Source organism: Marmota marmota, unplaced genomic scaffold (genome assembly GCF_001458135.2).
Source record: "Marmota marmota marmota unplaced genomic scaffold, marMar, whole genome shotgun sequence".
NCBI classification, from domain to species: Eukaryota; Metazoa; Chordata; class Mammalia; order Rodentia; family Sciuridae; genus Marmota; species Marmota marmota.
The window spans coordinates 7,574,977-7,599,755 of NW_026000076.1; the positions used below are offsets into that span (position 1 = coordinate 7,574,977).

The following is a 24,779-nucleotide window of genomic DNA, read 5'->3' on the forward strand; positions in this document are numbered from 1 at the left end:
TTATTTTTTGAGACTAAATTGCTTCAGGCCTTGCTAAATTACTGAGGCTGGCCTTCAACTTGTGATCCACCCTGCTTCCAGAGTTGCTGATTTTACAAGCATGCATCATCATGCCTGGCTTCTCATCATAGGCTCTTAATCTGTGAAATTCAATCACTCTCCCACCCTAGTGTCTCATGCTCTGATTTTGATACAGGGGTTGATGCATGATCTGGGGCCTGTTTCTGTGGCATTCAAAGGGTCTGCATTTGGTTTCCTTCCTAGTTTGCTTCTCACAACAGCCTCATAGAATGCAGTGGGTTTGTTTTTTAATTTTTTTTTTTTTTTTTGGTCCTCATGCATGCTAGGCAACTACTCTGCCACTGAGCTGTAACCCCAGCCTGCGTTTTTGTTTTGTTTTTAATATTGCCATTATTCTTAAGAGTGTCATGAATTAACAATTTGTGATAACTTCTCCCACCTTCACACAATTTGATGTTTTCCTTTCAAACCTACTATTGACGATAGTGATGATCTGGATCACACCTTGTGAGTCAGGACCTGTCCTTCCTTACTAGAGACTGATGCAGACAGCAATGACTAGGTGCTTTGAAATACTAGGCAGTAGGGCCTGGAAAACATGTCACAGGCCCTGAAAAGGTGTGCCAAGTCAGAGCCAAGAGCTAGTCCTCCTTTGCCTCACAATTCTGCTCCAACCCCCAATCCTTTCCCAAGGTGACATGCACCAAGGGGCCCATGCACAAATTGTTTTCCTACCACTGATCCTAATCCTCCAAAATAAAACTGATGCTTATTCTAAAAAATAATAATAATTTAACTTCAGGCACCCTGTTATTTCATCCTAGGAGCCTGCCCCATCACCTATAATACTATTTTACATAAGTTTTTCAATTATTTTACTGAAATGTCCAGCAAAGACTCAGCACCTTGAAGCCAGACAGCTTAACAGAATGATCTCTCAATTTTCTTCCTGATTGTATGTTTGTTGTTAAATTTTTGAGTAAGTACAATTTAGAGAAGGAAGTCTGATTTCTACTCAAGAAAAACAGGGAATCTGTCTTGGCAGTTAATGTGTGAAGTGCAATGTGTAGTAGGATGATCTATTCACATTTAGCTTTTTTTTTTTTTTCCCTCATTCTTCTCCAGTTCCCCTTCTTGCTTCTCTTCTTTTTTAAGAAATGCATCAAAAAGTCTGGGAGAGTGAACTATCCTGAGACTCTACAGGTAGCTCCCTCCTCCAAAGGCAACAGGGCTCCATAGAAACCATCGAAGTGATGAATCTGAAGAAGTAGATGTGATATCAGTGAAGAGTCCAGTTGGGGTCCAGGTTCTTGGCTTCCAAACAAAGAACTGAGCAAGACATGCAGAAATAAAAGGCAGAGTATAGATTTATTGAAAGTAAAAGTGAGCTCAGCATGGTGATCCAGCCATAATCCCAGCCACTCAGGAGATTGAAGCAGGAGAATTGCAAGTTCGAGGCCAGCCTCACCAACTTAGCAAGACCCTAAGCAACTTGGTGAGAACCAGTCTCAAAACAAAAAAAAAGGAGAAGGAAGATGGCGGCGAGGGGAGTGCATTGCCCCCGTGTGCTGCTTCACTGTGTGGGAGTATGACAAGTCAGGACGGCTAAAGGATATCTTGTTAGGAATTTCCAGCAATAGTGGGGTGCTCCGGAACCTGGAGGAAGGATTTCCATCGCACGAGGATCGGCTACGGGGACTCAAACGCGAGAGGTTTGTCGCACGGAGGGTAACACTGCTTATTCAGCAAATCGCCCCGAGGCTAGAGTCTGCAGCGCGCGCTGGGATAGAGACGCAGGGTTGCAGCGCTGCAGTTTCTGCCAGCCGCGCAAGCACCGTACTCAGGGCTGAATTCTGGGTTCGAGACGGGGGAAGGAAGCGGTCCATCTTGGTTCTCCACACCGGTCAGACCACAGAGGAGGCCAGCAGCCACCATGTTGGTAAACTGACGTCACCTTCCCTGTTTTCGACTGACCGCAGCTCTTTCAGCCATAGATCAGGTAATTTCAGGCTGTAATTCGCCTGTGGCTTGCAGACAGATTGCTAGGGTTCAGCGCCTGGGTGCTTCTTAGAACCTGAGCTTATCGGAACGAACACCGAGCGCGGGGCGGCCAAGTTCCGGCTCCCGGAACCGTCCCGGAACCACCCTGGCCCAGGGCCGCGGAGCCTGCGGAGGCTGCTTCTTGGACCCTGCTCCTATCAGAGCATACAACAAGCACTAAGCAGCCGAATTCCGGCTCCCGGAACTGAGCCCGCGGGGACTGCTTCTTGGAGCTTACACTTATAGGAGCTTACAACGAGCATGGAGCGGCCGAGTTCCGGCTCCCGGAACTTCCCTGGACCGGGGCTAGGAGCCCGCGGAAACTGCTTCTCGGTCCGGGTCCTGCTGAGGGCCGGTCAGGACTCACCCGTTGCTTTGGTTGCCCGGCAAGGGGAACGAAATGCTGCCATTCGCATAGGATACCAACATGGCAGAGATCTGATGTCAGCAGAAAGCGGCGGAGGAGAGAACTTCATCAATACCAGCGGTGACATAAGCAGTTGGTCTCCTGGTAGGGGGGGTGAGGCACAGTCACCCGAGTCTCCTCAATTTGTCGTTGAGCCAGAGGGGAGAAGCCGGGCCGCCGCCAGCGCCCGGAGCAGGCCCAGCGGCTCGCCAGCGTGGTGACCGCGTGACCCCAATTGGAGAGGGGGCGGAGCGGAGCCGCCACCCGCACCCGCAAGGTGGGCAGACCCGCGACCCAGTGGTACATGGGCGTGGTAGGAGGGGCAGGGCAGAGCCGCCGTTCGCGCTTGCAAGGTAAACAGACCTGTGACAGCCTGGCGGGTCAGGCCCAGTGGCCTGCCAGTGTGGTACACATGTCACCCCAACTGGAGTAGGGGCAGAGCAGATCCTTCTCCCACGCCCGGATCAGGCCCTGCCGGTGTGGTGGTCACGTGACCCCAATTGGAGTGGGGGCGGAGCGGAACCGCCACCCGTGCCCGCAGGGTGAGCAGACCAGTGATCAAACTGCAGATCAGACCCAGGGGTCCGCAGGCGTGGTAGGAGGGGCAGGGCAGATCCGCCGCCCGCGCCTCCAAGGTAGGCAGACCTACAACAGACCGGCGGATCAGGCCCAGGAGCCTGCCGGCGTGGTACAAACACCACCCTAATTGGAGTAGTGGCAGAGCAGAGTCGCCGCCCGTGCCAGGAACAGGCCCAGCGTCCTGCAGGCGGGGTAGTCACGACACCCCATTTGGAGTAGGGGCAGAGTAGAACCGCCGCCCGCGTCTGCAGGGTAGGCAAACCTGCAACCGACTGGCGGATCAGGCCCGGTGGCCTGCCGGCGTGGTACACTCGTCACCCCAATTGGAGTAGGGGCAGAACAGAGCCGCCGCCAGCTCCCAGAACAGGCCCAGTGACCTGCCGGCGTGGTAGCCACGACACCCCAATTGGAATAAGGAGAGAGCAGAGCCGCCGCCCGCACCTGCAGGAAAGATACGCAAGCAGTATGAAAAGACAAGGAAAGAAAGGACCACAAGCAATGCAGGTCAACGCAACTTTAGAAGAGGTAACAGCTGCAGCAGATGGAATGTCAGATAAAGAATTCAGGATATACATGCTTCAGATGATCTGGAGTATCAAGGAAGACATTAAACAGCAAAATCAGACAATGAAAGATCACTTCGACAACGAATTACGCAAACAAATCCAGGAAGCAAAGGATCAACTATACAGGGAGATAGAGGTTATAAAAAACAAACAATCAGAAATCCTAGAAATGCAGGAAGCAATAAACCAACTTAAAAACTCAATGGAGAATACTACCAGCAGAGTAGAACACTTAGAAGATAGAACATCAGACAATGAAGACAAAGTATTTCAACTGGAAAAGAACATAGACAGCTCAGCAAGACTGTTAAGAAACCATGAGCAGAACATCCAAGAAATATGGGATAACATTAAGAGACCAAACTTAAGAGTCATTGGGATACAGGAAGGTACAGAGCTCCAAACCAAAGGAATGAGCAGTCTATTCAATGAAATAATACGAGAAAACTTCCCAGACTTGAAGAATGAGACAGAATCCCAAATCCTAGAAGCCTACAGGACGCCGAATGTGCAAAATCATAAGAGATCCACACCTAGACACATTATAATGAAGATGCCCAACATACAGAATAAGGAGAGAATTTTAAAAGCTACAAGAGAAAGGAAGCAGATTACATTTAGGGGTAAGCCAATCAGGATAACAGCTGATCTTTCAACACAGACTCTGAAAGCTAGAAGATCCTGGAATAACATATTTCAAACACTGAAAGAAAATGGGTTCCAACCAAGAATTGTGTATCCAGCGAAATTAAGCTTCAGGATGGAAGATGAAATTAAAACCTTCCACGATAAACAAAAGTTTAAAGAATTCGCAGCTAGAAAACCATCTCTTCAAAACATCCTCGCCAAAGCATTACAGGAAGAGGAAATGGAAAATAACAATGAAAACCAACAGTGGGAGGTAGGACAGTAAAGGGGGGGGAAATAATCAAAGAGGAAAACAAACCATGTTTAGTAACAGAAATAAACAAATATGGCTGGAAGAACAACCCATATCTCAATAATAACCCTAAATGTTAATGGCTTAAACTCACCAATTAAGAGACACAGGCTAGTAGAATGGATCACAAAACAAGACCCAACAATATGCTGCCTACAGGAGACGCATTTGATAGGAAAAGACATACATAGGCTGAAGGTGAAAGGTTGGGAAAAATCATATCACTCATATGGACTTCGGAAACAAGCAGGAGTGTCCATACTCATATCAAATAAAATAGATTTCAAGCCAAAGTTAATCAAAAGGGATAAAGAGGGACACTACATACTGCTTAAGGGAACCATACACCAACAAGACATAACAATCATAAATATTTATGCCCCAAACAATGGTGCAGCTATGTTCGTCAAACAAACTCTTCTCAAGTTCAAGAGTCTAATAGACCACCATACCATAATCATGGGAGACTTCAACACACCTCTCTCGCCACTGGACAGATCTTCCAAACAAAAGTTGAATAAGGAAACTATAGAACTCAATAACACTATTAATAACCTAGACCTAATTGACATATATAGAGTATACCACCCAACATCAAGCAGTTACACTTTTTTCTCAGCAGCACATGGATCCTTCTCAAAAATAGATCATATATTATGTCACAGGGCAACTCTTAGACAATATAAAGGAGTAGAGATAATACCATGCATCTTATCTGATCATAATGGAATGAAACTGAAAATCAACGATAAAAGAAGGAAGGAAAAAGCATACATCACTTGGAGAATGAACAATAGGTTACTGAATGATCAATGGGTTATAGAAGACATCAAGGAGGAAATTAAAAAATTCTTAGAGATAAATGAAAACACAGACACAACATATCGGAATCTATGGGACACATTGAAAGCAGTTCTAAGAGGAAAATTCATTGCTTGGAGTTCATTCCTTAAAAAAAGAAAAAACCAACAAATAAATGATCTCATACTTCATCTCAAAATCCTTGAAAAAGAAGAGCAAAACAACAGCAAAAGAAGTAGAAGGCAAGAAATAATTAAAATCAGAGCTGAAATTAATGAAATCGAAACAAAAGAAACAATTGAAAAAATTGACAAAACTAAAAGTTGGTTCTTTGAAAAAATAAACAAAATCGACAGACCCTTAGCGATGCTAGCGAAGAGAAGAAGAGAGAGAACTCAAATTACTAGCATACGGGATGAAAAAGGCAATATCACAACAGACACTTCAGAAATACAGAAGATAATCAAAAACTATTTTGAATCCTTATACTCCAATAAATTAGAAGATAGTGAAGGCATAGATAAATTTCTTAAGTCATATGATCTGCCCAGATTGAGTCAGGAGGATATAGACAACCTAAACAGACCAATATCAATTGAGGAAATAGAAGAAACCATCAAAAGACTACCAACTAAGAAAAGCCCAGGACCGGATGGGTATACAGCAGAGTTTTACAAAACCTTTAAAGAGGAACTAATACCAATACTTTTCAAGCTACTTCAGGAAATAGAAAAAGAGGGAGAACTTCCAAATTCATTCTACGAGGCCAACATCACCCTGATACCTAAACCAGACAAAGACACTTCAAAGAAAGAAAACTACAGACCAATATCTCTAATGAACCTAGATGCAAAAATCCTCAATAAAATTCTGGCGAATCGGATACAAAAACATATCAAAAAAATTGTACACCATGATCAAGTAGGATTCATCCCTGGGATGCAAGGCTGGTTCAATATACGGAAATCAATAAATGTTATTCACCACATCAATAGACTTAAAAATAAGAACCATATGATCATCTCGATAGATGCGGAAAAAGCATTCGACAAAGTACAGCATCCCTTTATGTTCAAAACTCTAGAAAAACTAGGGATAACAGGAACATACCTCAATATTGTAAAAGCAATCTATGCTAAGCCTCAGGCTAGCATCATTCTGAATGGAGAAAAACTGAAGGCATTCCCTCTAAAATCTGGAACAAGACAGGGATGCCCTCTCTCTCCACTTCTGTTCAACATAGTTCTCGAAACACTGGCCAGAGCAATTAGACAGACGAAAGAAATTAAAGGCATCAAAATAGGAAAAGAAGAACTTAAATTATCACTATTTGCAGATGATATGATTCTATACCTAGCAGACCCAAAAGGCTCTACAAAGAAACTATTAGAGCTAATAAATGAATTCAGCAAAGTGGCAGGATATAAAATCAACACGCATAAATCAAAGGCATTCCTGTATATCAGCGACAAATCCTCTGAAATGGAAATGAGGACAACCACTCCATTCACAATATCTTCAAAAAAAATAAAATACTTGGGAATCAACCTAACAAAAGAGGTGAAAGACTTATACAATGAAAACTACAGAACCCTAAAGAGAGAAATAGAAGAAGATCTTAGAAGATGGAAAAATATACCCTGTTCATGGATAGGCAGAACTAACATCATCAAAATGGCGATATTACCAAAAGTTCTCTATAGGTTTAATGCAATGCCAATCAAAATCCCAACGGCATTTCTTGTAGAAATAGAGAAAGCAATCATGAAATTCATATGGAAAAATAAAAGACCCAGAATAGCAAAAACAATGCTAAGCAGGAAGTGTGAATCAGGCGGTATAGCGATACCAGACTTCAAACTATACTACAGAGCAATAGTAACAAAAACAGCATGGTACTGGTACCAAAACAGGCGGGTGGACCAATGGTACAGAATAGAGGACACAGAAACCAATCCACAAAACTACAACTATCTTATATTTGATAAAGGGGCTAAAAGCATGCAATGGAGGAAGGATAGCATCTTCAACAAATGGTGCTGGGAAAACTGGAAATCCATATGCAACAAAATGAAACTGAATCCCTTTCTCTCGCCATGCACAAAAGTTAATTCAAAATGGATCAAGGAGCTTGATATCAAATCAGAGACACGCCGTCTGATAGAAGAAAAAGTTGGCTACGATCTACATACTGTGGGGTCGGGCTCCAAATTCCTCAATAGGACACCCATAGCACAAAAGTTAATAACTAGAATCAACAAATGGGACTTACTCAAACTAAAAAGTTTTTTCTCAGCAAAAGAAACAATAAGAGAGGTAAATAGGGAGCCTACACCCTGGGAACAAATCTTTACTCCTCACACTTCAGATAGAGCCCTAATATCCAGAGTATACAAAGAACTCAAAAAATTAGACAATAAGAGAACAAACAACCCAATCAACAAATGGGCCAAGGACCTGAACAGACACTTCTCAGAGGAGGACATACAGTCAATCAACAAGTACATGAAAAAATGCTCACCATCTCTAGCTGTCAGAGAAATGCAAATCAAAACCACCCTAAGATACCATCTCACTCCAGTAAGATTGGCAGCCATTATGAAGTCAAACAACAACAAGTGCTGGCGAGGATGTGGGGAAAAGGGTACACTTGTACATTGCTGGTGGGACTGCAAATTGGTGCAGCCAATTTGGAAAGCAGTATGGAGATTTCTTGGAAAGCTGGGAATGGAGCCACCATTTGACCCAGCTATTCCCCTTCTTGGTCTATTCCCTAAAGACCTAAAAAGAGCATGCTACAGGGACACTGCTACATCGATGTTCATAGCAGCACAGTTCACAATAGCAAGACTGTGGAACCAACCTAGATGCCCTTCAATAGACGAATGGATAAAAAAAATGTGGCATTTATACACAATGGAGTATTACTCTGCATTAAAAAATGACAAAATCATAGAATTTACAGGGAAATGGATGGCATTAGAGCAGATTATGCTAAGTGAAGCTAGCCAATCCCTAAAAAACAAATGCCAAATGTCTTCTTTGATATAAGGAGAGTAACTAAGAACAGAGTAGGGACGAAGAGCAGGAGAAGAAGATTAACATTTAACAGGGATGAGAGGTGGGAGGGAAAGGGAGAGAGAAGGGAAATTGCATGGTAATGGAAGGAGACCCTCAGGGTTATACAGTGGAGGGGGTAGAGAGAGAGGAGGGGAGGGGAGGGGAGAGGTGGGGAGGGGGGAGGGTGGAGGATGGGAAAGGCAGCGGAGCACAACAGACACTAGGATGGCAATTTGTAAATCAATGGATGTGTAACTGATGTGATTCTGCAATCTGTGTATGGGGTGAAGGTGGGAGTTCATAACCCACTTGAATCAAAGTGTCGAATGTGATATGTCAAGAAATTTGTAATGTTTTGAACAACCCACAATAAAAAATTTTAAAAAATAAATAAATAAATAAAAAAGGGCTGAGGAAATGGGCACGGTGGTGCATGCTTGTAATCCCAGCAGCTCAGGAGGCTGAGACAGGAAGATCATGAGTTCAAAGCTAGCTTCGGCAACCAGTGGGGGCGCTAAGCAACTCAGTGAGACCCTGTCTCTAAATAAAATACAAAATAGGGCTGGGGATGTGGCTCAGTGGATGAGTGCTCTGAGTTCAATCCCTGATCCCCCAACCTCCTCCAAAAAAGGGCTGGGGATGTGTCTCAGTGGTTAAGCACTTCTGGATTCAATCCCTAGTACAAAAACAAAACAAAACAACATCAACAACAAAAACAACAACAAAAACACTCCATAAAGTAGAGTGGAACAACCTCAGTGAGAGGTCAAGGCCCCAAGGTCTGGGCAATTTGATTTTTTATGTGTCAAACTGTTCTGCATTCTTCTCTTTATGGACCTAATTGAAGACCCTGCCCTATTTGTTCCCATTGGTTACTTTATTTTCGCCTAATTAGAATATGGGACTTCTGGCAGAGTTGCTATGTTGATAAGCACTCAGTGGCGGGAGTTGCCATGGTAATAGGACTTACCATAAACAGAGACAAGATGATTCATTGCCCCATCTTATATTCTAGCCAACATTTTTCTTGTACCCTGCCTCTGCCATCTTGATATCCCTAAACTCCTACCTCAGATGCCATGGCCTTATTTGCTGGAAAATATTAAATAATGAGGACCTTTTACATTTTCAGGAATTGCCAGACTTACAGTACAATGTTCCCAAGGAAAGGAAAATATCCAGACTTTTGGGGTCAGAGGGCTGGCTACCCTGATAAAAGCTGTTGCAGCCCATTTAGGTGACTAGATTTTGGGGGACAGACCACAGAAGGACTCAAAATTAGCACCAAGAGTTGCAATTCTGGGAATCTAAGCAAGGGACCTTCTTGGCCAAGTGGAACAAGAGGCTGAGAATCATTTTCCCAAAGACCTTGGCAAAATTTGTATGTTAAAGCTTAATCCCCATTTGGGCAGTGAGAAGTGATTTGATCAAGAAGGCTCCGCCCTCACAAATGGACTTGTGCATTTTGAAAGTGCTGGAGAGAGGAGATCACACCCAGGATACACGTACGCAAGAGGTTTTACCACCAGCCCAAAGTTGAAAGTGAAAGGGATGACCACAAGTCTCTGTCCCTGATGATTCTGAGAGTCACTGAGTCAAGAACAAGCAGTAGAAGCCACACGAAACATATTTTATGTTAACAATGACAAGAGAAAATGTTCACTTGTGGAGAGGATGGTGGTAAAGCAAGGCAAAATGAGAGCCTAAGCTTTGAGAGAAGGCTATCCATAGTCATTCTCCATTTAATAAAATTTCCCTAGTACATATTCTTTGCCATGCACTATGCTAGTATGTACTATTTATTTATCAAACAATAAATAAAACTCACATGATCCTTACCCTCTGGTACAGAGGTAAAGGTTATTTCAAGTCCTCAAATAACTTTAAACTATAGTTAGCACTGAGGACTAATTATTATCTGTTTTCAACCCAATCAGTTTTTAACTAAGAGATAAAACATATGAGTCTCTGTGCACAAATTTCAAGAAAACAAAGAGTTAAGTCCTGTACAGGGCCCTGCTGAAGCTGTCCCAGGAAAAAGAGGGGCCTATTTATTAGTCCTTGGGCAATGGGTTGGTTCTTCCTCTACTGTCGTTTCAGAGAATAAGTGCTCCCTCCGGCATCATGGCTGGCCCGGAAGGTCACTGCAAGCTCAGGGTACCACAAATGCAGGATTGTTCACTCTCTTTGGCAGAGGAACTGGGCTTGGGACCAAGCTATCCCACAAACTCAGGTTTTTCCCATTTTATTTCAAGGGCAGCCAACTTTAGGACCTTACAAACAGGCTTATGGCAACACTGACAGTGGTGATGAGGGGAGCCAAAGTCAATGCCATCAACAGGCCACATTGCTTTCAGAATAATTTCCCAATCTTTGAAACAACTACAGAGTGATTGCCAGAGTGCCTTAGAGGGGAGGAGGAGAGCTGGAGTGCCTCTGGTGAGTAAGGTTGTGTGTTCAAATGATAAAAGGAATTTTCTGGGGATCCCCAATCTAGTAGCCAGCCTTCCTTCCTTCCTTCTTTTCCTCCCTCCCTCCCTCCCTCCTTCCTTCCATCCATCCATCCATCCATCCATCCATACTGAGGATTGAACCCAGAGATGCTTTACCATTGAGCTACAATCCCAGGTCTTTTTTTTTTTTTTGAGGCAGGATCTTGCTAAATTGCTGAGGCCAACCTCAAACTTGTGATCCCCTTGACTCAGCCTCCCAAGTCTTTAAAATCAGAGGCATGTGCCATCACACTTGGCAGTCTTGTTACAACTTTCTATAGTGTGAAGAATTTTTCTGGAAAATTCTACAGTCTCTTCTGTGGTGATTGTACTATATCCAGTTGTTTAAGCAGAAACCTGGGGTTCATTCAAAACTTTGGTATTTGATCAATATATTCTGCATAGAAAATCTGGCTATTTTTTGATAGTTTTTTTTCTAGCTGGAATAAGATCATTAAAAGTGACTTGATGTAGCCTAGTTTCTTCTTTCCCTTCAGTATTAAACTAAGACACCCCCACCTTTAGAAAGCATGTAGTAGGGCAACCAAGGCTAGGTCAATAACAAGGAAGCCCCAGACCAGAGTCCTTCTGTGGCTCTCCTTACAGTGGTGACTCAGGGATCCACAATCCTATAATCTTATATTGCTGTTATTTAGATTCAGAGGTCATCACAGAAGGGAAAGTGAGAACATGGACAAAGGTGCAATGAATTTTATGGCCAGGGGCCTGAGAATAACATGTAATTTCTTCCCTGTGCTATTGGTTTTAATCCAGTCATGTGGCCCCAATCTGATAAGAACTCCCCAGGGAGTCAGAGAAATTAATATAGAATTGCTGAGGCTGGCCTTGAGCACATGATCCTCCTGCCTCAATCCTCCTTCAGAGATTAGAGGCATGCATCACCACACCTAGCTGTATCCTATTTTTTAATGATGTGGTTTTGATTTCTTCCTATAATTTGTGGGCATACTATAAATTAATACAGAATTTTCTATTAACCAGCTAACCAGTTCAATACAAGTCCATTCCAGTCCACTCTTTTATTCACTGTAAGATCTTAGGTTACAATTCGTTCATCGTTTCTTCCATCCAATTTACTGTGCTGACTGTACTTACGGTATCTACTGTAGGTCAGACTGCTACATTTGAAGAAGGAGGAGAGGAGAGTAAGAGGGGGCTTCCCTGTAAGCAGACACAATGCTTTGGGTTCACCAAATTTTGTCATTCATCTCTTTCCAGTACATGTGAAAACATTTCCAAGATTCTCTGGGAAGTTCTTATTAGGTTGGTGTCACATGACTAGGTGTACAACTAGTACTAGTGGTGAAGTGCCTCTGGATTCCATTGCCAGTTGAAAAAAATAAAAAAGAAATAAAGAAAGCTGTACCAAGACTGAAGGAGGTAATGAGTTAGTTAAAGGAGTCTCTTTCTTATCATAAAAATGGATTATCCAGTTCTTGATTCTCTGAAGAATTCTCTTAATTTAATGAGGTAAAAAAAGAGAGGAAAGTAGGGAGAGAATGTCAGTTTCCTTCAAGTCCTAGGGTATTGGGATCTCAAATGAGAACCATGAGGTGGCCATGTCTATCATTCTGCATCAGAGAAAAACCAATGTCAATCAGCATTAATATGTTGACTCTTGAAATTAAATTTTCTCAAGTGGTTACACAGAACCAAGTCTATTGGATCAAGTCTGGAGAATTCTTTCTTTAGACTTTACAAAATCCCAGGGTTGTAAATAGTTTTGATTTAATGGAATTTGTATTCTTAATTAAGCCCCTTTATTGTAATATGTCTCAGATCATTTGATACCCTAGATTCAATATTTGCTATAGAAACTAAAGGAAGCAAGTTCTCTCTTTCAAAATAGACATATCAGTTCTTGGGCTTGGATCTGCTCTACTTGAGCTAACATCTCTGGACCTTGAGACATTGGAATTTCAGACCTGAGTTATCAAGAAATAATAAGAACATGTAGGAGGTCTGTTCCATGAACTAATACTAATACTGTATTTAGATAAGTAACTAAAATCTCAGTTTGAACATGATGTCTGAAATGAGTGTAAAGACTAAGGGGATGTGGTTGCAATCCTGAAAGTCTGAGTTTTAACCAGAAAATAGGTCAAGAAAAAAACAGACTTACAAAAACTACATGTACCTGGGCCCTACAAGGATAAGCCTGCTGGTCACATAACAAGGAGGACTTCTCAGGGAAACTGAAGGACTCACATAATCATAGTTTTAGTAAAAATCACAACTAACAATTATGAAGTGATAACTATGTGCCAAGCACTCTGTCAAGTGTTCTACATACATCATCCTGTTTAATTCCTCATTACAAGCCAGTGGGGTACATATTAGTAATTTCTTTCAGGAAACTGAGGTTAATAACTTACCCAAGTACCAAAGTTTTCCTGACTCTAAATTTCAAGTTTTTAACCACAACCCTGCCAAATTTAACATTCCAACTTCCCATTGTGAATTCAGTTTAGGAAATGATATATTGTGTGGTGGGAACAGTAAAGCATGTCAAAGTTCCTGTATCCTACCTTACCTTTGGTCTCAGTTTCCTGGCCTATAAAATGGGACTAATTCCTATCCTGTATTTAGCAGTCTTGAGAAAGCTTTCTCAAAGACTTCCCAAGTGAAGGATTCTAATTTAGGTTGTCTAAACAGTTTACATACATTTCAGCCTTCAATAATTTTTCCTGTGCCCACTAGTTCACAAAAGAGAATGCTACAATATAATCACAATATAAATCAAAATTTATTAGCACAACAGAAATGTTAAATCATTCTCTGTGGCCTATGTTATGTTTTTCCCTTTAAAGGACAGAAAAGGGAAAGTCCTATAAGTGCCCTGAGGAGGTAGCACAAAGGAGCCTGGAAGAGGATATTCTCTCATAGCCATTGTGGGAGACAGCTGGCATAGTGGGCAGCCTCTAAAACATCAGGTGTTTTAGTCAGCCTTTTCTATGCTGTGACTAAAGAATAACTTTTTTTTTTCTATGCTGTGACCAGAATAACTATAGAGAAGGGGCTCACGGTTTCGGGGTCTTAGTCCATAGAAGGTCGGCTCCATTTCTCATGGCTGGAGGTAAGGCTGGACATCATGGTGGGAGAATGTGACAGAGGGAAGCAGCCTCACATCATGGTGATCAGGAAGCAGAGAGAGACTCCACTTTCCGGATACAAATATATACCCCAAAGCCATGCCCCAATTCCCACCTCCTCCAACCACACCCTACCACTTCAATTAATCTCATCAGGGATTAATTCACTGATTGGGCTAACCTGCCAATCATTTCTCCTCTGAACCTTCCTGCATTGTCTCACATGTGAGCTTTTGGAGGATAACTTATATCCTAATCATAGCACCAGGAAAGGTAGGGTTGTACCACATCCATCTACTGAAATTCCTTCAATTTTATTTATTTTTTGTTTGTTTGTTATTGGGGATTGAACCCAGGGGTGCTTAACCACTGAGCCACATCCCCAGCCCTATTTTGTATTTTATTTAGAGACAGGGTCTCACTGAGTTGCTTAGGCCCTTGCTTTTGCTGAGGCTGGCTTTGAACTCATGATCCTCCTACCTCAACTTCCTGAATTGCTGGGATTATAGGCCTGCACCACTGCACCCAGCTCCTTCAACATTTTTATTGTCGGTTGTGTAAATTATAAAGCTTCAGAATAATGTTTTTTGGAATTTTCTAGGCAGAAAGCTTGGATTAACTCCGTATATGTTATATTTAGACAAAGTGAAAAAGGGTCTCTTGGTCTGGCTGCCTGCCTCTGAAAGGCAGAGGTGAATTAGGGAGGACCCCAGGCCCCAAGGATGCTGAGAACCTCAGGCTTGAGGATGCTCTGTGGTAGAAGGGTAGAATCCAAGAGATGGTTCAAAACAGCCTTCTTCCTCCTGTTGATTGTGATATGTGAGGCACTGTCCTGGGCATTGGAAATGTGTCCTGGGCTCATCAATGAGGAAAATGTCTTTTCTAGAGTGCTTTAAGACACTCTCATAGCCATTGTGGGAGACAGAGAAAAAAGACTTTTATATACATAAAGTAATGACTATGCATTGTGAAACCATGCAATTCTGAGCTAGAAGTATGGATCTTCAGTAACAGACTTGAGATAATCATACTTAGGCCTAAATCCTACCTATGCTTCTAAATTAGCTATGGCCCTAGGGAAATTATTTAAGGATTTGAGCCCAGCTTCTTGCACCTATAACGTGGGGACAACCTCACAGTTATATTGTTGAAAACTAAATAAGATTACCTAAATTAAGCATTTAGCACAGTGAGGGCTAAGTAATGAACACAATGGTGCAGACCCTTGGAGGCAGAAATTGCATCTTGCATTTACTTTGAATCCTCAGTGTTCACTGGTGTAACAGAAGGTGTTAAAATAATTATCTGTTGAAGATCAGAAAGTTAATGGAGGCTAGGAAGCAAGCTAAAAGTCTAGAACAGGATAAAAGACAAAATGTCAAGAACTAGAAAAGGCAGAAACAGGATGTAGGGATAGAACAGTCATAGCAACTAAGGTTACTCTAAGAGGAGGTGAGAGGAGGAGTAGCGGGTGTGTGGATCAGCATGGAATAAAGAAAGATACAGGGTTATGACAGTTCCAGAGATCTCTCCCCATAAGCTCATTAACACTCTTCTCTGCTGCCCCAACAACTTATGCTGTAATAATAGCAAACACAACTAACGAGGAGAACAAACAATTCAATTATTAGTTACCTACTGTGAAAAAAAAAGAGTCCAGAAAGATAGTCCCTGAGACTCTATCCCAGTTTCGGAGTAAGAGGATCCTAGAGTTGTGGCTGCCCAAATTTCTTCTCTGTCCTTTCTTTGGCTCCCACATACTATCTCCATGATAGGAAAAGTGACCATAATAAGTTGCCCTAGTTAAAGCTCATGCCCCAGTGCAATCACTAATAAATCAAGAGTTCTTATACTTCAGGGTATGAGCTAATCACCTGAGAATCTGGCTACAATATAGATTCTGATTCGGTAGTTTTAGGTGTAGCATGGGATTATGCATTTCTTGATTAGTTAAGGCTGAAGATGATGCTGTTTGCCCAGGGACTACACTGTCAGTGTCAAGTAGATCCCACTGATAATCAAAGGTATACATCAGCATCACCTGGGCTGGTGTGTGTGTTTGTGTGTGTGTGAGAGAGAGAGAGAGAGAGAGTGTGTGTGTGTGTGTGTGTGTTTGGTGGGGAGTACTGGAGTACTGGGGATTGGACCCAGGGCCTAAAGCACATGAAGCATATGTTCTACCACTAAGCTACGCCTACCTTCCCTTTTTTTAAAATTATAGACTCAAGGGCTCAGAAAGACATGATCTGAAATAGCATCCCTTCAGAAATTTCAACTTGCCTTTTCCACCAAACGTTTTCTTTGGGTTAAGGGGATGTAAACAGAAAAACAACCTGCTAACCTCAATAAACACACCTCTCAGTAAGTCTACATGCAGGAGGAAGCATCCATTAGGGCACCTGACAGTGTTTAGTTAGCAGGTACTGGAAGGGTAGCAGCTCTGTCTGATTCAAAGAGCCAGTAGAGCTTTAACTTCAGGCACCCTGGGGTTTAGCTGTAAGGCATGTGTGAGGCTTTGCGGAAGGTGGTCAGTGTCCTGTGGGCCAAGAATTGAACAAAGCACTGAGTGGGGAAAGATGCACTCTGGCTTTAGGGAGTCTGAAAGTAAGATACAAGATTTGGATTATTTCAAAGCCACTACTAAACACATGCAAAAGAAATCAAACAAAGCATCAAGGTGGTGAAAAAACTGGTGGAACTCAATTGGTTAGAAAGGAGAAGTCTCCGGGTAAAAATTAATCTCACACTGTAAACATTAATCTCACACTGCAGGAGATAATCTAGGGGGATAAGTAGAAGTGGATGGAGGAGGTTGTACACTAAAAGGTGGAAGTACAAATAGACAGGTACAAGCTCTAAAATGGGCCTCCATGAAAAGACTTCTGGTTTTAAAAACAGGAAATACCTCTATTTGTCAAAGTCCCACAGGGGATCCTCCTCTAACAGCTTAGATGCTGAGCTGCTGGGGGCAGAGACCAAACCTCATCCTGCCCTCCTGCTGTAAGTCCTGCACCAGCTACAAGTCTTGCCCCTGGCTACAGAGGCCTCTCCATGGAGTGTTAGTTTAGTCATTCTTGCTCAGCATCAAAATAACACCCATCAATGAGCTGCCAGTTACAAACCCTATTCCTACTCTCATCCCTGGATGGTCCCACACAGACAGGAGGAAAAGGTGGAAGTGAGGAGAAACCAACTACTGGGGAACTGCACTGAAGCAGATTTTCCACACACTTCAGAGCAGGGTCAAGAAAAAGCCAGAATCAGGGCTTCTAAGGGAGAAAGGAAGGGCAGGGAAAGGGTTGCTTCATTGCAAGACACAAAGCTGGATGAACAACTGAGTCTTTGCCTCGTTGACAAAGGAGAATAAGGGACTCATGCCAGACTGGCTTAAATTGACTGGAGAAAAGCGACTTTTATAATTCACGATCCTTAGCATGTGATGGAAACCCTGGCAAAGTGGCCAAACAGGCACGCACTCTCCAGGCAGAAAGAACTTGAACCATGAGACAATGACAGGCTCCAGGGTCATGGGTAGGGTTGCCCGGGACCTCAGGGCCACCTCAGGAAGGGAGGAAGTGCCTAAATGGGGTCTGGCTGCCCCCCATGGCCTGGGGACCACATGTTCCAGCTGCACCCCCTTAGTCACTCACTTCAAACCTGCTCTCTCCAGCTGTGATGGGTCCACCCATGTCTGTGACTGTGTGGGCAAGGCTAGTCCTCTTGTGTGGTCACCTTCAGGTTTTCTGTAGAGTGTCGAGGGGATCAGGGAGACTTCTCTGTGCCAGAGTCGGGTGGGGTGGGGTACACAAAAACAAGTTAGAGGTAGTAACTTGACAAGGATTTACTGAAAGGTTGCACTGTGCTCTCAAAACCTGCCTAAGAGGCTTGGGACATAGTGAATAGTTAACTTATCAGCGATAAAGGATACTGAAGACCTGCCCCCAGAGCCACTGCAAGAACCTCAGAAAGAAGGAGACATTCCTTTTAGTTGCTGATTCTAGATTTCTCATCAGTGTTGGTGGGTTGAGCTAGAGATCATGATTTAGACAAAAATAAATGTGAAATTTCCTATATCCAAGTGGTTAGGAAAAACTTTATGAGCTACACAGCACAAACCTGCTATAATCATGTACTAAGTTGAGTGGCAGTCAGACTACAGATGTGGAGAGATGAAGAAATTTCTGGGGTCCAGATTGATCAGATTTTAGAAGAAGATTCAAGAAAGGGACAAGCAGAAGAAAGTGGGAAGGCATTCCAAGAGGGAAGGGATAGCATAACCAGAGACCCTAAGATGAGCATGGGGCTTTGGCGGGATCAGTCTGTTTGGAGTTAGTAGGTGCTCTGAAGAGCATGGGAGAGAAGAAAGCACAGGCAGCTGGAATATAGCAGGGAGCACATCAGAGCATCCCGCAGTGCCTAGGAGGCTCTCAGCTGTCAGGTTCTTGTGAGCATCATCCTAGTTCCTTCTGGAATTTAGCGAGATCTTGCATCAGAGTTCTAAGCACCATAATTTTCATTTTTCCTTCACTGTTACAGTTTGAATCTGGAATGTCCCCAAAGGCTCATATGTTGAAGGCTTGATACCCAGCTGGCACTATTGGGAAGTAGTGGGAACTTCAGGAGTAGGGGCCTAGTTGGAAGAAGCAGGTCACTGGGGGGCCTACCCTTGAAGGCTACATCTTGTCCCTGGGTCCCTTTTCTTTTTGTTGTCTGGCCGCCATGAGATGACAGCTTTCCTTTACCAGGACCTTCCACCATCATGTTCTGCCTTACCAGAGACCCCAAAACAACACAGCCAAGTGACCTTGGACTGAAACTCCTGAAACCATGAGTCAAAAAAAAAAAAAAAAATCATTATCCTTTAAGTTGATTTTTCTCATGTATTTTGTCATAGTGATGGAAAGCTGACTAACATACTCACTGAATCCCTGGAGGGGGCCAAAAAAGAAAGGTGTTAAACTCCTTTCACATATTAAACCTCTGCTGCTGAAAGGATGAAGCTGTTCCAGAGGGACCTTTGAGAGAGAAATATGGATGTCATTTGTCCTTTATGAGAAATCCACATTTCATACATCTTCAAGGCAAGAAGGCAGGAGGAGATGATGAAGATACTCCTTAATTCAGCAGAAAGGCTTTACTACCTCCTTTCTGGAAGAGTCACCAAGATTCATTTTGAAAAGACAGCAACCAGGATCTGTCAAAAGGACAGCAAAAAGGACAAGAATGTTCACTCTTACTGCTGCTATTCAGCTTTACATGCAAGATCTTAACCAGTACCACAGGGCAAGAAAAAGACATTGAAGACATGCACATTGGAGGGGAAGAAGTAATCCTTTTCCTTACTTTGCCGGCAACATGATCTTATATGTAGAAAAGCCTAAGGAATCTGAGAGAATATACTAGAAGTGATAAGTTTAGAAAAGTTTCAGAATACACTATTAAAAAACAATGGGAAGACTAAGCTATGAAAATATTTCCATGCATAATAACAAGAAAAATATATGAATAATTTTAACAAAAGAAGTACAAGACCAACACATTGAAAGAGAATTGAAAGATCTTTTAAAAATGGAGTGTTATGCCAAGTTCATGGATTGGAAGATTCAATATTGTTAAGATTTGAATTGCAATTGTTCATAAGTTGATCTATAGTTGCGTAATAAGGCTAATAGTAAACCCTAAAGTAGTAGGGAGCATTGAAGATCAGTAAATGCTTAGCCCAGAGCCTGACAACAGAGGAGGCTGCTAAGGGAAAATCCTGAATCAATTATTCCAACAGAAAATGCAGGGCCTCCTTGTAACTCTAGAATTGTAGACTCTTTGGCATACTGTAGCAGAATTGCAAGAACCTCACCTTCCTAATTTAGCAGCCTTTTTTCATGAAGAAGCCTGGGGTAGTGGACTTAAAGCCTTGGTTTCCAAGTCCTGGTTCTGTCACAATTGGAACATATAACTATAACAGAGTTCCTTACCCTCTCTGGGTTCCTCCAGTATGTCCCTCCTACCAAGTGGGGTTGTTGGGCTATGTCTGAAGTCACTGCTCATTACCAATGTTAAAAGTGTCAGGCTGGGCTTGGTGGTGCGTGCCTGTAATCCCAGCGGCTCGGGAGGTTGAGGCAGGAGGATCGCAAGTTCAAAGCCAGCCTCAGCAAAAGTGAGGTGCTAAGCAACTCAGCAAGACCCCGTCTCTAAATAAAATAAAAAATAGGGCTGGAGATGTGACTCAGTAGTCCAGTGTCCCTGAGTTCAATCCCCAGTACCAAAAAAAAAAAAAAAAAAAGTCCTCTGTGAAGTAATGATAGCACAGAGCACAGGGTGGGGGCTGGGGCCCAGCCCATGAGATCACTGTGCTATAAGCTGGAATATGTAGAGAGTAGCCTAGCAGGAGGCCATGGAAATTTTCACAAACCAAAATTGGCATTTGGAGTCAAACTGGAAAGTTGTGAACAGGATGCTGCTGAAAATGGTGCCAGGCAGGGCTGCTACCTGAAGTTTTGGCAGGCTCTACCCGCTGCCAGCTGATTACAGAAGGATGTTGTGTCATCAGGAAATAGGAATTTGAAATGACCCTACAGGAAAGTGTGAACAACAACAGAAGCAACAGAAAAAAATAAAAATAAAAACCAGACTGGTGGAGTGTGTGGGGTGGATTGGGAGACATGTGAGTTCTCACTTTCAACACTCAAGAAACTTCTAAAGAAAAGTCCATCTGGCATTCAAAGATGGCATTGTGATAGACTGCTTCATCTGCCCCTCTTCTCCTCCATTAAGACCTCCTGGGGGAGGAGAGGGGCATAGCCTCTTGAGGGGATGACTCATTTCTGGCTTAGGATGCCACAACTTGCAATGGACATTTGCTTTTCTTTTCCTTTTTGGATGCCCAGTATGGGCTTTGCTCAACTTTTACTTCTACTACTTGAACCCAAGCTCTTCTCCAGTTTCTTAGTTGTTCTTCCATTCTATGATTCCCTGATACTATTTCAAGTAGGGTGTGGTCCATTTCTGTTACAAAGACATAGAATGTGGTTGTGACACTGGCTTGGGGCAGTTTTCAGGAGGGACATGCTCAGGGAAATAGAAAGAGCCTAACTTCAGGCACCCACCCTCAATCTTCAGATTCCTCAACTTTTTAGCTATGTGATCAGAGGTGAGTCACTAAGTCCCTCTATGCCTCAACATCTGTAAAATGGAGATAGTATTACTTTTCATCACTATCAAGTTTAAATGTATTTATTCACTCATTCATGTAATATTTGCCCAGCAGCCACTATTTGCCTAGAACTCTGTGAGGAACCAGAATAGAAATATGAACAAGAAAGACATTGTATGGGCTGGGGATGTGGCTCAAGCGGTAGTGCACTCGCCTGGCATGCGTGCAGCCCGGGTTCGATCCTCAGCACCACATACAAAGAAAGATGTTGTGTCTGCCGAAAACTAAAAAATAAATATTAAAATTCTCTCTCTCTCTTTAAAAAAAAAAGACGTTGTATAATCCCAGTCTTCATGGGGGCATACAATCTAATGGGAAGAGACATATCGTATATGTATTTACAAGTTCAAAAGGCACATACTCTAGTTTCTCTTCAGATAATATAAATCTTTTGCTTTTTGCAAGTTTAAAGCCCTGTGGGAGGACTGAAGGAATCCAGTAGAGAGCCATGTATGAAAGACCTTTAATAATTATGACTTCCTTTTCTCCTGGCTGTTTTCTTTTTCATCATGACCTTTTGCATTTTGCATGCATGTTTACTTTTTTTTACCACTGATACCCCACTCATCCATGTTCTTGTAGTAGAATTAGAATACTCCAGAGAAATCCAGATTTGGTTCATTGGTCGATTGACATCCACATTATATTTAAAGCATGTATTAGAACACTTTCACCCCTACAGATGAACCAACTATGTGTGTGTGAGGAGTGTCCTTACCTGGGGCATAAAGAGAAGCCAAGAATAAGAGAACAGGGAAAGCAATAGGGAGGCTCTAACACCTTTAGAATTGACTGCTTCTCAGATTAACAAGGTCTAGTAGGAGTTATGACAAAGAGGCTGACCTAAAGTTGATTGACAAAACAAGGATAAACACTATCCCTGATTCACTAGGTAGCTTTTTAATATAAAAAAGTCTCAAAAATGATTCACAGAACTTAGCACCAGAAAATGTTCTTAGAGAACATTTAGAAAGGCCCTTTATTGCCAGATGTAGTGGTACATACCTGTAATTCCAGCAACTTCAGGAGGCTGAAGCAGGAGCATCACAATTTCAAAGCCAGTCTCAGCAACTTAGCAAGACCCTGTCTTAAAATTTAAAAAATTTTTAAAAAAGGGTTGGGGATATAGCTCAGTAATTAAGTGCCCCTGGGTTCTATTCCTGGTACAAAAATAATAAGAATAGGTCTGGAGATGTAGCTTAGTGGTAAAGTGCCCCTGAGGGGGGAGGGAGGGAGGGAGGAGGGGGGCAGGAGGGAGAGAAAGGAAGGAAGAAAGGAAGGAAGTCCAGCCCACTCACCCCTTTATTTACTGATAAGGTAATCATGGCTTATTAAATCTCTTATGTATGTCCTGGGTGTGTACTCCTGTGTACTTTTAGATCTCTGCTAAAGCAGTAAGAGAGCCTAGACTATTTCATCATCATATGGTCAAGTCTTGGTGGCTGTGCCCTATGATAAAAGCCTGGGTTAAGCTCCAAAAGGACAAGAACCAGAGGAATGAGGGTCTGTGTTAGATATTGGGGAGGGACAAAGAAGAGACACAAGTACTTTAGGGTTCTTCTGACATAGTTGGGGAATTCAAAAACACAAAATGCCAGATATCACACAAGGCAACAATTAACAAGAACTGCCTGTTAGATATGATCATATCAACATTTCTGAAACCCAGTTCATCATTTCTGCCCAGTTATCTCCTTAGACTCATATTGGAAGTGCCTTCTCCTCAGACACCTGCATACATTAATAGCAGTATCATCCTCCAGTCACAAAGGCTTAAAACATTCAAGTTAGTTTTTATTCCCACATTTCCATCAACCCCATATCCAGTTAATTATAGGTCCCACTGATCTGATCCTTAAATTCTACCTTTTCCTGACTAAAGACATCAGGGTAGTATTCCTAATATATAACTCTTACCATTCCCCTGCTCAAAATCCTTTGGGTTGCTGCAAAATATCATTTGCATAATGAAACACAAGCTCCTTATGATCTACATCCAATTCCTTCCTTCTTTCCTGAAACTATCTTATGTGATTTATTAACCATGATTTTAACTTTTTATGTTTTGATACTTTGACATCTGAATTGACTCTGGAGGGAAACCCCCCCGCCCCCAACACACCCATCCAGGGCTAGCCAATGCTTAGAGATAGTAAACTGCTAGCCCTGGACATACCTTTCAAATGCAGAACAACCCACCCCACTTTCCCCAACACCTAATCTATGGGTCCTTTGCACCCATGGTCACTAGTCCCCTGCTCTAATCATCCAAGGGCCAGTTAACAGGTAACTAGGGATAATCCCTATTCCCCTAAATTGGTTGAAGTCATCAAAACTAGCCAATCCTGAACTGTTAACTCCTCTTTGTCTGATCCTTCCCACAGAAATCACCATCAAGGCTTCTGCCCTTATTTTCTTTTGCTCCTTTTGTCTCATTAGTGCTTCCCTCTGTGGCCCCTTGCAATATGTCATGCCTCCTCTTGGGATCTGTGAGTATAAATTAACAGTCATCTCTCTGTTGACCTTGTTATATAATATTATAAATACCTATATTTTAATATAAGGAACTCTATCCTCCAGAAGTAGTCCTCTGTTCCCCAAACAGGACCCTGCTTTCCGATGTCCATATTTCCTCATTTTCAAATAAACTTCCTTTGCGACTACTGCACTTTATAATTCTATCCATTCTTCAGTGTATTCTCACAAGCATTGTCTTAAAACCCTGGTAATGAAGATGAGTGTGTGAATTACAAGTTAGTGACTATTGTATGCCACATGGCAAGTTGAAGGCAATGTCAGGCCTTGGAGCCTCACAGGCTTTCTTTGCAACCTTCTCAATCATTGCATTGGCTCAGATCCTCTGAATGTGTGCAACAGAAATAGACTTTAATCAACTTGAGCACAAAAGGGATTTCCTGGAAGGATGATGGGGAAGCTCACAGAATTGAAAAAGAGCTGAAGGAACGGACCTCAGGTGAAATGGGAACAAGTGATGAGTCTCTGAATTTCCCTTCATGATCTGTCTTAAATAGGACTCAAATCAAGCCTACTCTCCTTAAAGTTTCAAATATCTGGAAGTGACATTTTGAGGCATCCAGCCAATTAGATGTAATCCCTAGATCAATGAGCTATAGTAAGATGTGTTTGAGAGGTAGGGAAGGGTCCCAGAACACCAATGTGATCAGTGGAGTACTATGCTTATGTATTAGAATTTCCCAAAGAAAATGGAATGGTTGACACCTGGGCGTACACCCCAATTCAAGTCTCTTACAACTTCCTAATGTAGCAAACACTTAAGTTCTACACCCAGTTGGGCAGTAGACAGATTAAAACAGCTCCAAAGCAAAGCAATTTTAACAGTTGAATAAATAGTCACTGGACACAATTCTATACAAAAAACTAGCTAGATACTGTGTGGAGAAAGTGATGAAATTGGGCTCTGAAAATTAGTTAAGACCTGGCAACTGTTCAAGGATAAGATAGGCATGCAAACCAGGATAGAGGCAGGCAGGGTAAAGGAAGTGATGTTACTAAAAGTCATGCTCCTAAAA

The 24,779-nt window shown here is 42.5% G+C and overlaps 1 protein-coding gene across 1 annotated transcript in view; it reads right to left on the reverse strand.

The window, feature by feature from the left end:
- Nucleotides 1-1,065: 1,065 nt before the first annotated feature.
- The window catches only part of Cdc7 (cell division cycle 7), a 60,095-nt gene continuing 36,381 nt past the window's right edge, over nt 1,066-24,779 (reverse strand). The window contains exon 12 of the mRNA XM_048814470.1: nt 1,066-1,350. Within this exon, the coding sequence (XP_048670427.1) occupies nt 1,301-1,350 (50 nt within the window). The 3' untranslated portion in view covers nt 1,066-1,300. The remainder of the gene's footprint in view (nt 1,351-24,779) is intronic.